Source organism: Salmo trutta, unplaced genomic scaffold (assembly GCF_901001165.1).
Source record: "Salmo trutta unplaced genomic scaffold, fSalTru1.1, whole genome shotgun sequence".
Lineage (NCBI taxonomy): Eukaryota > Metazoa > Chordata > Actinopteri > Salmoniformes > Salmonidae > Salmo > Salmo trutta.
Window position 1 is genome coordinate 79,949 of NW_021822784.1, and position 14,676 is coordinate 94,624.

The window sequence follows — 14,676 nt, forward strand, 5'->3', positions numbered from 1 at the left end:
TCCGCTTGGAGTTTGACAAAAGGCACCTAAAAGACTCTCAGACCATGAGAAACAAGATTCTCTGGTCTGAATAAAGCAAGATTGAACTCTTTGGCCTGAATGCCAAGCGTCACGTCTAGAGGAAACCTGGCCCCGCTCATCACCTGGCCAATACCATCCCTACGGTGAAGCATGGTGGTGGCAGCATCATGCTGTGGGGATGTTTTTCAGAGGCAGGGACTGGGAGACTAGTCAGGATCAAGAGAAAGATGAACAGGGAAAAGTACAAAGAGATCCTTAATGAAAACCTGCTCCAGAGCGCTCAGGACCTCAGACTGGGGCAAAGTTTCACCTTCCAACAGGACAACGACCTAAGCACACAGCCAAGACAACGCAGGAGTGGCTTCGGGACAAGTCTCTGAATGTCCTTGAGTGGCCCAGCCAGAGCCCGGACTTGAACCTGAACGAACATATCTGGAGAGACCTGAAAATAGCTGTGCAGCGACGCTCCCCATCCAAACTGACAGAGCTTGAGAGGATCTGCAGAGAAGAATGGGAGAAACTCCCCAAATACAGGTGTGACAAGCTTGTAGCATTATACCCAAGATGACGCAAGAATGTAATCACTACCAAAGGTGCTTCTTCAAATTACTGACTAAAGGGTCTGAATACTTATGAAAATGTGATATTTCCTGGGGGGTTTTTGTAATACATTTGCAAACATTTCTAAAAACCTGTTTTTGCTTTGTCATTATGGGGTATTGTGATGTCATTATGGGGTATTGTGATGTCATTACGGGGTATTGTGTTGTCATTATGGGGTATTGTGTGTATATTAATGAGGGGAAAAAACTATTTAATCCATTTTAGAATAAGGCTGTAATGTAACAAAATGTGGAAAAAGTGAAGGGGTCTGAATACTTTCCGAATGCAGTGTAAAGTAAGAAAAACTGTATAATGAGACTCACGACTGCACAATATTCCCATTCTTCACATGAAAAGACGTCCTCCCAACAGAGCTACCTGGGCTAGTGATAATCAGGCTTCTGCTTTCGCTCCTGCTGATTCAGAAGAAGATACACAATAATCAAACCGATTCCAGAGAAGCGGAAAAGCTTCTAGATTTCCTGTATGACGAAAACAAAAATCACTGATAGGAGCTCCAGTGAGGTAGAAAACGCTGTTTCCTAGGTGATCTATGTGACTACAGTACAGTAGTACAGTACAGTATAAATCCTATCTGCTAAAGGGGCTGGATGGTAGTATTAGCAGGGGAGATGTTATCAAATCCAGTTCTTATAGTGGAGACAAGAACCAGCTGCTGCAGTTTACATGATTAGGCCATCAGTAATACTATCTTAGACATCATCTCTGTTAACTCACAGCTGTGTGTTACAGATTGGGAGTTACGGTTTGCCCCCCTCCCCTGCTGATTTTACCACACCGCCTTCATCCAAATAATCAGTGATGGGGGGGGAATAGTGACCTAAAGCCAATGTTAACCCACTGTATAAGCTGTATGAGCTGTATGAGCTGTATGAGCTGTATAAGCTGTATGCGCTGTATGAGCTGTATGAACTGTATGAGCTGTATAAGCTGTATGAGCTGTATGCGCTGTATGAGCTGTATGAGCTGTATGCGCTGTATGAGCTGTATGCACTGTATGAGCTGTATGAGCTTTATGAGCTGTATGAGCTGTATAAGCTGTATGAGCTGTATGCGCTGTATGAGCTGTATGAGCTGTATGCGCTGTATGAGCTGTATGAGCTGTATGCGCTGTATGAGCTGTATGAGCTGTATAAGCTGTATGAGCTGTATGCGCTGTATGAGCCATCTGCTCGTTGCTTGACGTCGTTCCACATCACTCCAGTGTTGATACTTTCCTTAGACTTCCTTTAGAAACAAAAACTGATCGGATAAATCATGATTCTTGGGGGAAAACATTTTTTTCCCAGCTTTTAGTTCAAAACAAACTAGATGTGGAATCTGCAGCTCTTCAGCACCATAATAGGTGTGTGAAAATACACTGTTGGAACTAGAGATCCACGGGGAGTCTTTAGTTAAGCAATAAGGCCAGAGGGGCTGTGATATATGGCCAATATACCCTGCGTAAAGGCTATTGGCACGACGTGAAGCAGAGGTCCAGGGTACAGCCCTTAGCACTGCTCTACTGGCCATATACCACCAACCCAGAAGTGCCTTATTGCTATTCTAAACTGCTTCCCAACATAAACGGAACAGCAAACAGGGAGTTGTGTCATACCTGTGGTATATCGTCTGATATACACACGACTGGAATGCTGTTTCAGCCAATCAGAATTCAGGACCCAAACTATCCGCTTTATAATTAGTATTATAGACCATGTCACTGGTAGAAACTGGTCCGGTGATAGGTTGTTGGGCCAACCAATCAGGTGTTAGGTTGTTGGGCCAACCAATCAGGTGATAGGTAGTTGGGCCAACCAATCAGGTGATAGGTTGTTGGGCCAACCAATCAGGTGATAGGTTGTTGGGCCAACCAATCAGGTGATAGGTTGTTGGGCCAACCAATCAGGTGTTAGGTTGTTGGGCCAACCAATCAGGTGATAGGTAGTTGGGCCAACCAATCAGGTGATAGGTTGTTGGGCCAACCAATCAGGTGTTAGGTTGTTGGGCCAACCAATCAGGTGATAGGTAGTTGGGCCAACCAATCAGGTGATAGGTTGTTGGGCCAACCAATCAGGTGTTAGGTTGTTGGGCCAACCAATCAGGTGTTAGATTGTTGGGCCAACCAATCAGGTGGTAGGTTCTATATTCTATCTCTAAGGTTAAACCCACCCCCTTACAGGACATATCCTGAATAGAAGATCAATCTCAGTCAAATCCTCCTCTATCACCTATATAGAATATTACAGACATTATAAAGTATAAAGTAACTGCACACACACACACACACACACACACACACACACACACACACACACCCCCCCCTCAGGCATTGAGGATCTCATCTTCAGAGCGTCCGATGACGTCAGGGTTAGAGAGGGGGTCCAGATCAGCAAACAGGTTGAACCATGCAGACATGTCCCGCGATGCACCTTTAGGACCTACACACACACACACACACACACACACACACACACACACACACACACACACACACACACACACACACACACACACACACACACACACACACACACACACACACCCCTTGAGTGTGGTGAATTGGTACTGTAAGGCACATCTGAAAGCTAAAACTAAACCCTGCACTACTGCGCCAACGACAGCAAGCCTCATAAACAACACCCTCTCACCATTGGCTGTTGACTTTGGGCCGCCCTTAGCTGACTGGACCTGGCAAGACACTGGGGACTGTAGGGGCGGAGCCTGGAACATGGGAGGCGTCGCCCAGCCTGAGAGACAGAAACCCAGAGGATGAGGGAGGATAGGAGGGAGGGAGAGATGACAAGGGAATGTGATGTCATCATTCTTCCAGGAAAAAAGAGAAGACTGAACACAACAAGCTGATGAGATTGTACTAGAATCAGTTTCTAGATGAACTGGAGACAAACTATCAGTTTCTAGATGATACTAGAACTGGAGACAAACTATCAGCTTCTAGAACTGCAGACAAACTATCAGTTTCTAGAACTGGAGACAAACTATCAGTTTCTAGATGATACTAGAACTGGAGACAAACTATCAGTTTCTAGATGATTCTAGAACTGGAGACAAACTATCAGCTTCTAGATGATACTAGAACTGGAGACAAATTATCAGTTTCTAGATGATTCTAGAACTGGAGACAAACTATCAGCTTCTAGAACTGGACACAAACTATCAGTCTCTAAAACTGGAGACAAACTATCAGTTTCTAGATGATACTAGAACTGGGGACAAACTATCAGTTTCTAGATGATACTAGAACTGCAGACAAACTATCAGTTTCTAGAACTGAAGACAAACTATCAGCTTCTAGATGATACTAGAACTGGAGACAAACTATCAGTTTCTAGATGATACTAGAACTGCAGACAAACTATCAGTTTCTAGATGATACTAGAACTGCAGACAAACTATCAGTTTCTAGAACTGGAGACAAACTATCAGTTTTTAGAACTGGAGACAAACTATCAGTTTCTAGAACTGGAGACAAACTATCAGTTTCTAGAACTGGAGATAAACTATCAGTTTCTAGATGATACTAGAACTGGAGACAAACTATCAGTTTCTAGATGATACTAGAACTGGAGACAAACGATCAGGTTCTAGATGATACTAGAACTAGAGACAAACTATCAGTTTCTAGAACCGGAGACAAACTATCAGTTTCTAGATGATACTAGAACTGCAGACAAACTATCAGTTTCTAGATGATACTAGAACTGGAGACAAACTATCAGCTTCTAGATGATACTAGAACTGGAGACAAACTATCAGTTTCTAGATGATACTAGAACTGGGGACAAACTATCAGTTTCTAGATGATACTATAACTGGAGACAAACAATCAGCTTCTAGAACTGGAGACAAACTCTCAGTTTCTAAAAAACTGGAGACAAACTATCAGTTTCTAGATGATAGTAGAACTGGAGACAAACTATCAGTTTCTAGATGATACTAGAACTACAGACAAACTATCAGTTTCTAGATGATACTAGAACTGGAGACAAACTATCAGTTTCTAGATGATACTAGAACTGCAGACAAACTATCAGTTTCTAGATGATACTACAACTGGAGACAAACTATCAGCTTCTAGAACTGGAGACAAACTATCAGTTTCTAGATGATACTAGAACTGGAGACAAACTATCAGCTTCTAGAACTGGAGACAAACTATCAGTTTCTAGATGATTCTAGAACTGGAGACAAACTATCAGCTTCTAGAACTGGAGACAAACTATCAGCTTCTAGAACTGGAGACAAACTATCAGTTTCTAAAACTGGAGACAAACTATCAGTTTCTAGATGATACTAGAACTGGGGACAAACTATCAGTTTCTAGATGATACTAGAACTGCAGACAAACGATCAGTTTTTAGAACTGGAGACAAACTATCAGTTTCTAGATGATGCTATAACTGGAGACAAACTATCCGTTTCTAGATGATACTAGAACTGGAGACAAACTATCAGCTTCTCGATGATATTAGAACTGCAGACAAACTATCCGTTTCTAGATGATACTAGAACTGGAGACAAACTATCAGTTTCTAGATGATACTAGAACTTGAGACAAACTATCAGTTTCTAGATGATACTACAACTGGAGACAAACTATCAGTTTCTAGAACTGCAGACAAACTATCAGTTTCTAGAACTGGAGACAAACTATCAGTTTCTAGAACTGGAGACAAACTATCAGTTTCTAGATGCTACTAGAACTGGAGACAAACTATCAATTTCTAGTAACTGGAGACAAACTATCAGCTTCTAGATGATACTAGAACTGGATACTAGAACTGGAGACAAACTATCAGTTTCTAGATGATACTAGAACTGCAGACAAACTATCAGTTTCTAGATGATACTAGAACTGGAGACAAACTATCAGCATCTAGAACTGGAGACAAACTATCAGTTTTTAGAACTGGAGCCAAACTATCAGTTTCTAGATGATACTAGATCATCCAGCCAATAGTCAGACATGCAGCAAGGTCATCTGGCCACTAGAGGTCAGACATGCAGTAAGGTCATCCAGCCACTAGAGGTCAGACATGCAGTAAGGTCATCTATCTACTAGAGGTCAGACATGCAGTAAGGTCATCTGGCCACTAGAGGTCAGAAATGCAGTAAGGTCATCTATCTACTAGAGGTCAGACATGCAGTAAGGTCATCTGGCCACTAGAGGTCAGACATGCAGTAAGGTCATCTGGCCACTAGAGGTCAGACAGGCAGTAAGGTCATCTGGCCACTAGAGGTCAGACATGCAGTAAGGTCATCTGGCCACTAGAAGTCAGACATGCAGAAAGGTCATCTGGCCACTAGAGGTCAGACCAGGAGATGGTGCTGACTGACTGACCTGTAGAACTCAGACTGTGGTCCAGCAGCTGGGAGGGCAGGAAGCCGGTGGGACTGGGGGACTGAGAGGGGGGGCAGGCTGCTCCAGTAGGGGGAGGAAGGACCAGGGTGGGGGTGAGGGCTGTGGGGGGGACAGGGTCAGAGAACTCCAAGCAGCCGAAGGTGCCTTGCCAATCTCGACTGAACTCATCTGCTTCCATTGGTCCAGGGCTCAGGAGGTCCTTCAGAAAGGCCATGTTCCCAGTCTCCCTGTCCTCCTCCTCCTCCACCCTGGGCCCCTGCTGCAGTACAGAGCTTCCAGAGAGGTCCCCACCTAGAACACACAGCACAGAGAGACAGACAAAGGGTTAGAAACTGCATGTAGCCAGGTCATCAGAAACTATTAACTGTTACATGTCAATTGGCATTTTTCCTATTTTGTTGCATTACAACCTGTTCCTGTTTCCAGTCACAACTTGCAGACTTGTTTACGTGCTGCTGTGCGTTTTGTTGCCGATCTTACTTTGCTACCTGACTACTTCACGGTTTTTACTTTTTCATTATCGTATATTTTTAGTTTTTCCCTCACTCAACTTTTTCACCCCGGAGGTTTTATCTAGACATGGTTCGTCAGGACTTCAAACAGCCGAAGCTAAGTAACATTAACATGATGCCTTCTAATTGCAGTTGTTGTACTTATAATATACAGGAGAACGATCGCCTTACGGCAAGGATAGCTGTGCTGCAAGCCCAGCTTCAGACGCAATCGTTAGGCAAGGGTAATTTCAGTGTAGGAAAGGATGAAACAGCGTCTGTGCCAACAGTAAGTACAGATAGTAACGTTAGTATAAACCCCCTCGCACGGTCCCCACAGCCGGACAACTTTCTCATGGCTTCCGGAGGGAAACGCTGTAGGAATGCTCAACCGGTGTTGCTTATTCAGCCGACAGAAACTTTCAACCGGTTCTCCCCATTAAGCGAGTCGGAGTCAGAGGCCGAAACTTCTCTGGTCTCTGCTCCTCCCGTTGTGGGGTCTGAGACGCCGAAGCCTCTCACCATTAGCTCTGACAAATTGAAAACCCTAGTCATTGGCGACTCCATTACCCGCATTATTAGACTAAAAACGAATCATCCAGCGATCATACACTGTTTACCAGGGGGCAGGGCTACCGACGTTAAGGCTAATCTGAAGACGGTGCTGGCTAAAGCTAAAACTGGCGAGTGTAGAGAGTATAGAGATATTGTTATCCACGTCGGCACCAACGATGTTAGGATGAAACAGTCAGAGGTCACCAAGCGCAACATAGCTTCAGCGTGTAAATCAGCTAGAAAGATGTGTCGGCATCAAGTAATTGTCTCTGGCCCCCACCCAGTTAGGGGGAGTGATGAGCTCTACAGCAGAGAGTCTCTGGCCCCTCCCAGTTAGGGGGAGTGATGAGCTCTACAGCAGAGTCTCACAACTCAATCGCTGGTTGAAAACTGTTTTCTGCCCCTCCCAAAAGATATCATTTTTTGATAATTGGCCCTCTTTCTCGGACTGACCCACAAACAGGACCAAGCCTGGCCTGTTGAGGAGTGACAGACTCCATCCTAGCTGGAGGTGTGCTCTCATCTTATCTACAAACATAGACAGGGCTCTAACTCCTCTAGCTCCACAATGAGATAGCCAGCCTGCCAGCTTAGTGGAGTCTGCCACTAGCACAGTCAGTGTTGTCAGCTCAGCTATCCCCATTGAGACCGTGTCTGTGCCTCGATCTAGGATGGGCAAAATTAAAGATGGCGGTGTTCGCTTTAGCACGTACACAAGTCTGCAAGTTGTGACTGGAAACAGGAACAGGTTGTAATGCAACAAAATAGGAAAAATGCCAATTGACATGTAACAGTTAATAGTTTCTGATGACCTGGCTACATGCAGTTTCTAACCCTTTGTCTGTCTCACTGATCATAATCTTGATCATAATCTTGATGTGATTGGCCTGACTGAAACATGGCTTAAGCCTGATGAATTTACTGTGTTAAATGAGGCCTCACCCCCTGGTTACACTAGTGACCAAACCCCCCGTGCATCCGGCAAAGGCGGAGGTGTTGCTAACATTTACGATAGCAAATTTAAATTTACCCCCAAAAAAACAACAACGACGTTTTCGTCTTTTGAGCTTCTAGTCATGAAATCTATGCAGCCTACTCAATCACTTTTTATAGCTACTGTTTACAGGCCTCCTGGGCCATATGCAGTGTTCCTCACTGAGTTCCCTGAATTCCTATCGGACCTTGTAGTCATCGCAGATAATATTCTAATTTTTGGTGACTTTAATATTCACATGGAAAAGTCCACAGACCCACTCCAAAAGGCTTTCGGAGCCATCATCGACTCAGTGGGTTTTGTCCAACATGTCTCTGGACCTACTCACTGCCACAGTCATACTCTGGACCTAGTTTTGTCCCATGGAATAAATGTTGTGGATCTTAATGTTTTTCCTCATAATCCTGGACTATCGGACCACCATTTTATTACGTTCGCAATCACAACAAATAATCTGCTCAGACCCCAACCAAGAAGCATTAAAAGTCGTGCTATAAATTCTCAGACAACCCAAAGATTCCTTGATGCCCTTCCAGACTCCCTCTGCCTACCCAAGGACGACAGAGGACAAAAATCAGTTAACCACCGAACCGAGGAACTCAATGTAACCTTGCGCAATACCCTAGATGCAGTTGCACCCCTAAAAACTAAAAACATTTGTCATAAGAAACTAGCTCCCTGGTATACAGAAAATACACGAGCTCTGAAGCAAGCTTCCAGGATATTGGAACGGAAATGGCGCCACACCAAACTGGAAGTCTAACGACTAGCTTGGAAAGACATTACCGTGCAGTATCGAAGAGCCCTCACTGCTGCTCGATCATCCTATTTTTCCAACTTAATTGAGGAAAATAAGAACAATCCGAAATAACTTTTTGATACTGTCGCAAAGTTAACTAAAAAGCAGCATTCCCCAAGAGAGGATGGCTCTCACTTCAGCAGTGATGAATTCATGAACTTCTTTGAGGAAAAGATCATGATCATTAGAAAGCAAATTACGGACTCCTCTTTAAATCTGCGTATTCCTCCAAAGCTCCGTTGTCCTGAGTCTGCACAACCCTGCCAGGACCTAGGATCAAGGGAGACACTAAAGTGTTTTAGTACTATATCTCTTGACACAATGATGAAAATAATCATGGCCTCTAAACCTTCAAGCTGCATACTGGACCCTATTCCAACTAAACTACTGAAAGAGCTGCTTTCTGTGCTTGGCCCTCCTATGTTGAACATAATAAACGGCTCTCTATCCACCGGATGTGTACCAAACTCACTAAAAGTGGCAGTAATAAAGCCTCTCTTGAAAAAGCCAAATCTTGACCCAGAAATTATAAAAAACTATCGGCCTATATCGAATCTTCCATTCCTCTCCAAAAAATATGAAAAAGCTGTTGCGCAGCAACTCACTGCCTTCCTGAAGACAAACAATGTATACGAAACTCTTCAGTCTGGTTTTAGACCCCATCATAGCACTGAGACTGCACTTGTGAAGGTGGTAAATTACCTTTTAATGACGTCAGACCGAGGTTCTGAGTCTGTCCTCGTGCTCCTAGATCTTAGTGCTGCTTTTGATACCATCGATCACCACATTCTTTTGGAGAGATTGGAAACCCAAATTGGTCTAAATGGACAAGTTCTGGCCTGGTTTAGGTCTTATCTGTCGGAAAGATATCAGTTTGTCTCTGTGAATGGTTTGTCCTCTGACAAATCAACTGTACATTTCGGTGTTCCTCAAGGTTCCGTTTTAGGACCACTATTGTTTTCATATATTTTACCTCTTGGGGATGTCATTCGAAAACATAATGTTAAATTTCACTGCTATGCGGATGACACACAGCTGTACATTTCAATGAAACATGGTGAAGCCCCAAAATTGCCCTCGCTAGAAGCCTGTGTTTCAGACATAAGGAAGTGGATGGCTGCAAACTTTCTACTCTTAAACTCGGACAAAACAGAGATGCTTGTTCTAGGTCCCAAGAAACAAAGAGATCTTCTGTTGAATCTGACAATTAATCTGGATGGTTGTACAGTCGTCTCAAATAAAACTGAAGGACCTCGGCGTTACTCTGGACCCTGATCTCTCTTTTGAAGAACATATCAAGAATGTTTCAAGGACAGCTTTTTTCCATCTACGTAACATTGCAAAAATCTGAAACTTTCTGTCCAAAAATGACACAGAAAAATTAATCCATGCCTTTGTTACTTCTTGGTTGGACTACTGCAATGCCCTACTTTCCGGCTACCGGGATAAAGCACTAAATAAACTTCCGTTAGTGCTAAATACGGCTGCTAGAATCCTGACTAGAACCAAAAAATGTGATCATATTACTCCAGTGCTAGCCTCCCAACACTGGCTTCCTGTTAAGGCAAGGGCTGATTTCAAGGTTTTACTGCTAACCTACAAAGCATTATATTGGCTTGCTCCTACCTATCTCTCCGATTTGGTCCTGCCGTACATACCTACACGTACGCTACGGTCACAAGACGCGGACCTCCTAATTGTTCCTAGAATTTTTAAGCAAACAGCTGGAGGCAGGGCTTTCTCCTATAGAGCTCCATTTTTATGGAATAGTCTGCCTACCCATGTGAGAGACGCAGACTCAGTCTCAACTTTTAAGTCTTTACTGAAGACACATCTCTTCAGTAGGTCCTATGATTAAGTGTAGTCTGGCCCAGGGGTGTGAAGGTGAACGGAAAGGCTGGAGCAACGAACCGCCCTTGCTGTCTCTGCCTGTCCGGTTTCCCCTCTTTCCACTGGGATTTTCTGCCTCTACCCCTATTACGGGGGCTGAGTCACTGGCTTACTGGTGTTCTTCCATGCCGTCCCTGGGAGGGGTGCGTCACTTGAGTGGGTTGAGTCACTGACGTGGTCTTCCTGTCTGGGTTGGCGCCCCCCCTTGGGCTGTGCCGTGGCGGAGATCTTTGTGGGCTATACTCGGCCTTGTCCCGGGATGGTATGTTGGTGGTTGGAGATATCCCTGCAGTGGTGTGGAGGCTGTGCTTTGGCAAAGTGCGTGGGGTTATATCCTACCTGTTTGGCCCTGTCCGGGGGTTTCATCGGATGGGGCCACAGTGTCTCCTGACCCCTCCTGTCTCAGCCTCCAGTATTTATGTTGCAGTAGTTTATGTGTCGGGGGGCTAGGGTCAGTCTGTCACATCTGGAGTATTTCTCTTGTCTTTTCCGGTGTCCTGTGTGAATTTAAATATGCTCTCTCTCATTCTCTCTTTCTCTTTCTTTCTTTCTTTCTCTCTCTCGGAGGACCTGAGCCCTAGGACCATGCCTCAGGACTACCTGGCTTGATGACTCCTTGCTGTCCCCAGTTCACCTGGCCGTGCTGCTGCTCCAGTTCCAACTGTTCTGCCTGCAGCTATGGAACCCTGACCTGTTCACCGGACGTGCTACCTGTCCCAGACCTGTTGTCCCAGACCTGCTGGAACCCTGACCTATTCACCGGACGTGCTACCTGTCCCAGACCTGCTGTTTTCAACTCTCTACAGACAGCAGGAGCGGTAGAGATACTCTCAAAGATCGGCTATGAAAAAGCCAACTGACACTTACTCTTGTGTTACTGACTTGTTGCACCCTCGACAACTACTATGATTATTATTATTTGACAATGCTGGTCATTTATGAACATTTGAACATCTAGGCCATGTGCTGTTATAATCTCCACCCGGCACAGCCAGAAGAGGACTGGCCACCCCTCATAGCCTGGTTCCTCTCTAGGTTTCTTCCTAGGTTCTGGCCTTTCTAGGGAGTTTTTCCTAGCCACCGTGCTTCTACACCTGCAGTTTTGGGGGCTGCATTTTGAATCGTTTTGGGGGCTACAGTTTGAATCGTTTTGGGGGCTGCAGTTTGAATCGTTTTGGGGGCTACAGAGTGAATCATTTTGGGGGGCTGCAGTTTGAATCGTTTTGGGGGCTGCAGTTTGAATCGTTTTGGGGGTGCAGTTTGAATCGTTTTGGGGGCTGCAGTTTGAATCGTTTTGGGGGCTGCAGTTTGAATCGTTTTGGAGCACTGCAGTTTGAGAACGACATTGTGCATATCACCCTCACGGCAGTCAAGCAATGCATTCCGCCAAGAGTCGTTCACAATCTAGTCCGGTTGCAGCCACAACTAGACCGCGTTTCAAATGTATCAAGAAATAACCGTATTTGTATGCATAGCAATCAACAAATCTACATTGTTTAAAACATGCTTTTACAAGTCTCAGTCACCAATGACAGCTATGAGCCCCTTAATGACAGCTATAAGCCCCTTAATAACAGCTATAAACCCCTTAATGACAGCTATAAGCCCTTAATGATAGCCCCTTAATGACAGCTATAAGCCCCTTAATGACAGCTATAAGCCCCTTAATAACAGCTATGAGCCCCTTAATGACAGCTATGAGCCCCTTAATGACAGCTATAAGCCCCTTAATGACAGCTATAAGCCCCTTAATGACAGCTATAAGCCCCTTAATGACAGCTATAAGCCCCTTAATAACAGCTATAAGCCCCTTAATGACAGCTATAAGTCCCTTAATAACAGCTATAAGCCCCTTAATGACAGCCCCTTAATGACAGCTATAAGCCCCTTAATAACAGCTATAAGTCCCTTAATGACAGCTATAAGCCCCTTAATGACAGCTATAAGCCCCTTAATGACAGCTTTAAGCCCCTTAATGACAGCTATAAGCCCCTTAATAACAGCTATAAACCCCTTAATGACAGCTATAAGCCCTTAATGATAGCCCCTTAATGACAGCTATAAGCCCCTTAATGACAGCTATAAGCCCCTTAATAACAGCTATGAGCCCCTTAATGACAGCTATGAGCCCCTTAATGACAGCTATAAGCCCCTTAATGACAGCTATAAGCCCCTTAATGACAGCTATAAGCCCCTTAATGACAGCTATAAGCCCCTTAATAACAGCTATAAGCCCCTTAATGACAGCTATAAGTCCCTTAATAACAGCTATAAGCCCCTTAATGACAGCCCCTTAATGACAGCTATAAGCCCCTTAATAACAGCTATAAGTCCCTTAATGACAGCTATAAGCCCCTTAATGACAGCTATAAGCCCCTTAATGACAGCTATAAGCCCCTTAATGACAGCTATAAGCCCCTTAATGACAGCCCCTTAATGACAGCTATAAGCCCTTTAATGACAGCTATAAGCCCCTTAATGACAGCTATAAGTCCCTTAATGACAGCTATGAGCCCCTTAATGACAGCTATAAGCCCCTTAATGACAGCTATAAGCCCCTTAATGACAGCTATAAGCCCCTTAATGACAGCTATAAGCCCCTTAATGACAGCTATAAGCCCCTTAATGACAACCCCTTAATGACAGCTATAAGCCCCTTAATGACAGCTATAAGCCCCGTAATGACAGCTATAAGCCCCTTAATGACAGCTATAAGCCCCTTAATGACAGCTATAAGCCCCTTAATGACAGCTATAAGCCCCTTAATGACAGCTATAAGTCCCTTAATGACAGCTATAAGTCCCTTAATGACAGCCCCTTAATGACAGCTATAAGCCCCTTAATGACAGCTATAAGTCCCTTAATGACAGCTATGAGCCCCTTAATGACAGCTATAAGTCCCTTAATGACAGCTATGAGCCCCTTAATGACAGCTATAAGCCCCTTAATGACAGCTATAAGTCCCTTAATGACAGCTATAAGCCCCTTAATGACAGCTATGAGCCCTTAATGACAGCTATAAGCCCCTTAATGACAGCTATGAGCCCTTAATGACAGCTATAAGTCCCTTAATGACAGCTATAAGCCCCTTAATGACAGCTATAAGCCCCTTAATGACAGCTATAAGCCCCTTAATAACAGCTATAAGCCCCTTAATGACAGCTATAAGTCCCTTAATAACAGCTATAAGCCCCTTAATGACAGCCCCTTAATGACAGCTATAAGCCCCTTAATAACAGCTATAAGTCCCTTAATGACAGCTATAAGTCCCTTAATGACAGCTATAAGCCCCTTAATGACAGCTATAAGCCCCTTAATAACAGCTATAAGTCCCTTAATGACAGCTATAAGCCCCTTAATAACAGCTATAAACCCCTTAATGACAGCTATAAGCCCTTAATGATAGCCCCTTAATGACAGCTATAAGCCCCTTAATGACAGCTATAAGCCCCTTAATAACAGCTATGAGCCCCTTAATGACAGCTATGAGCCCCTTAATGACAGCTATAAGCCCCTTAATGACAGCTATAAGCCCCTTAATGACAGCTATAAGCCCCTTAATGACAGCTATAAGCCCCTTAATAACAGCTATAAGCCCCTTAATGACAGCTATAAGTCCCTTAATAACAGCTATAAGCCCCTTAATGACAGCCCCTTAATGACAGCTATAAGCCCCTTAATAACAGCTATAAGTCCCTTAATGACAGCTATAAGCCCCTTAATGACAGCTATAAGCCCCTTAATGACAGCTATAAGCCCCTTAATGACAGCTATAAGCCCCTTAATGACAGCCCCTTAATGACAGCTATAAGCCCTTTAATGACAGCTATAAGCCCCTTAATGACAGCTATAAGTCCCTTAATGACAGCTATGAGCCCCTTAATGACAGCTATAAGCCCCTTAAGCCCTTAATGACAGCTATAAGCCCCTTAATGACAGC

General features: G+C 44.2%; 1 protein-coding gene across 7 annotated transcripts in view; it reads right to left on the reverse strand.

The window, feature by feature from the left end:
• Positions 1-2,689: 2,689 nt before the first annotated feature.
• The window catches only part of ical1 (islet cell autoantigen 1-like), a 56,919-nt gene continuing 44,932 nt past the window's right edge, over positions 2,690-14,676 (reverse strand). For 6 of the 7 annotated variants that reach the window (XM_029745392.1, XM_029745388.1, XM_029745390.1 and 3 more), the window contains 3 exons: positions 5,987-6,298; positions 3,276-3,374; positions 2,690-3,065 (listed from right to left, as the gene is read on the reverse strand). In XM_029745392.1, the coding sequence (XP_029601252.1) occupies positions 2,950-3,065; positions 3,276-3,374; positions 5,987-6,298 (527 nt within the window). In that variant the 3' untranslated portion in view covers positions 2,690-2,949. The remainder of the gene's footprint in view (positions 3,066-3,275; positions 3,375-5,986; positions 6,299-14,676) is intronic. The other variant, XM_029745393.1, reaches the window with a different exon arrangement.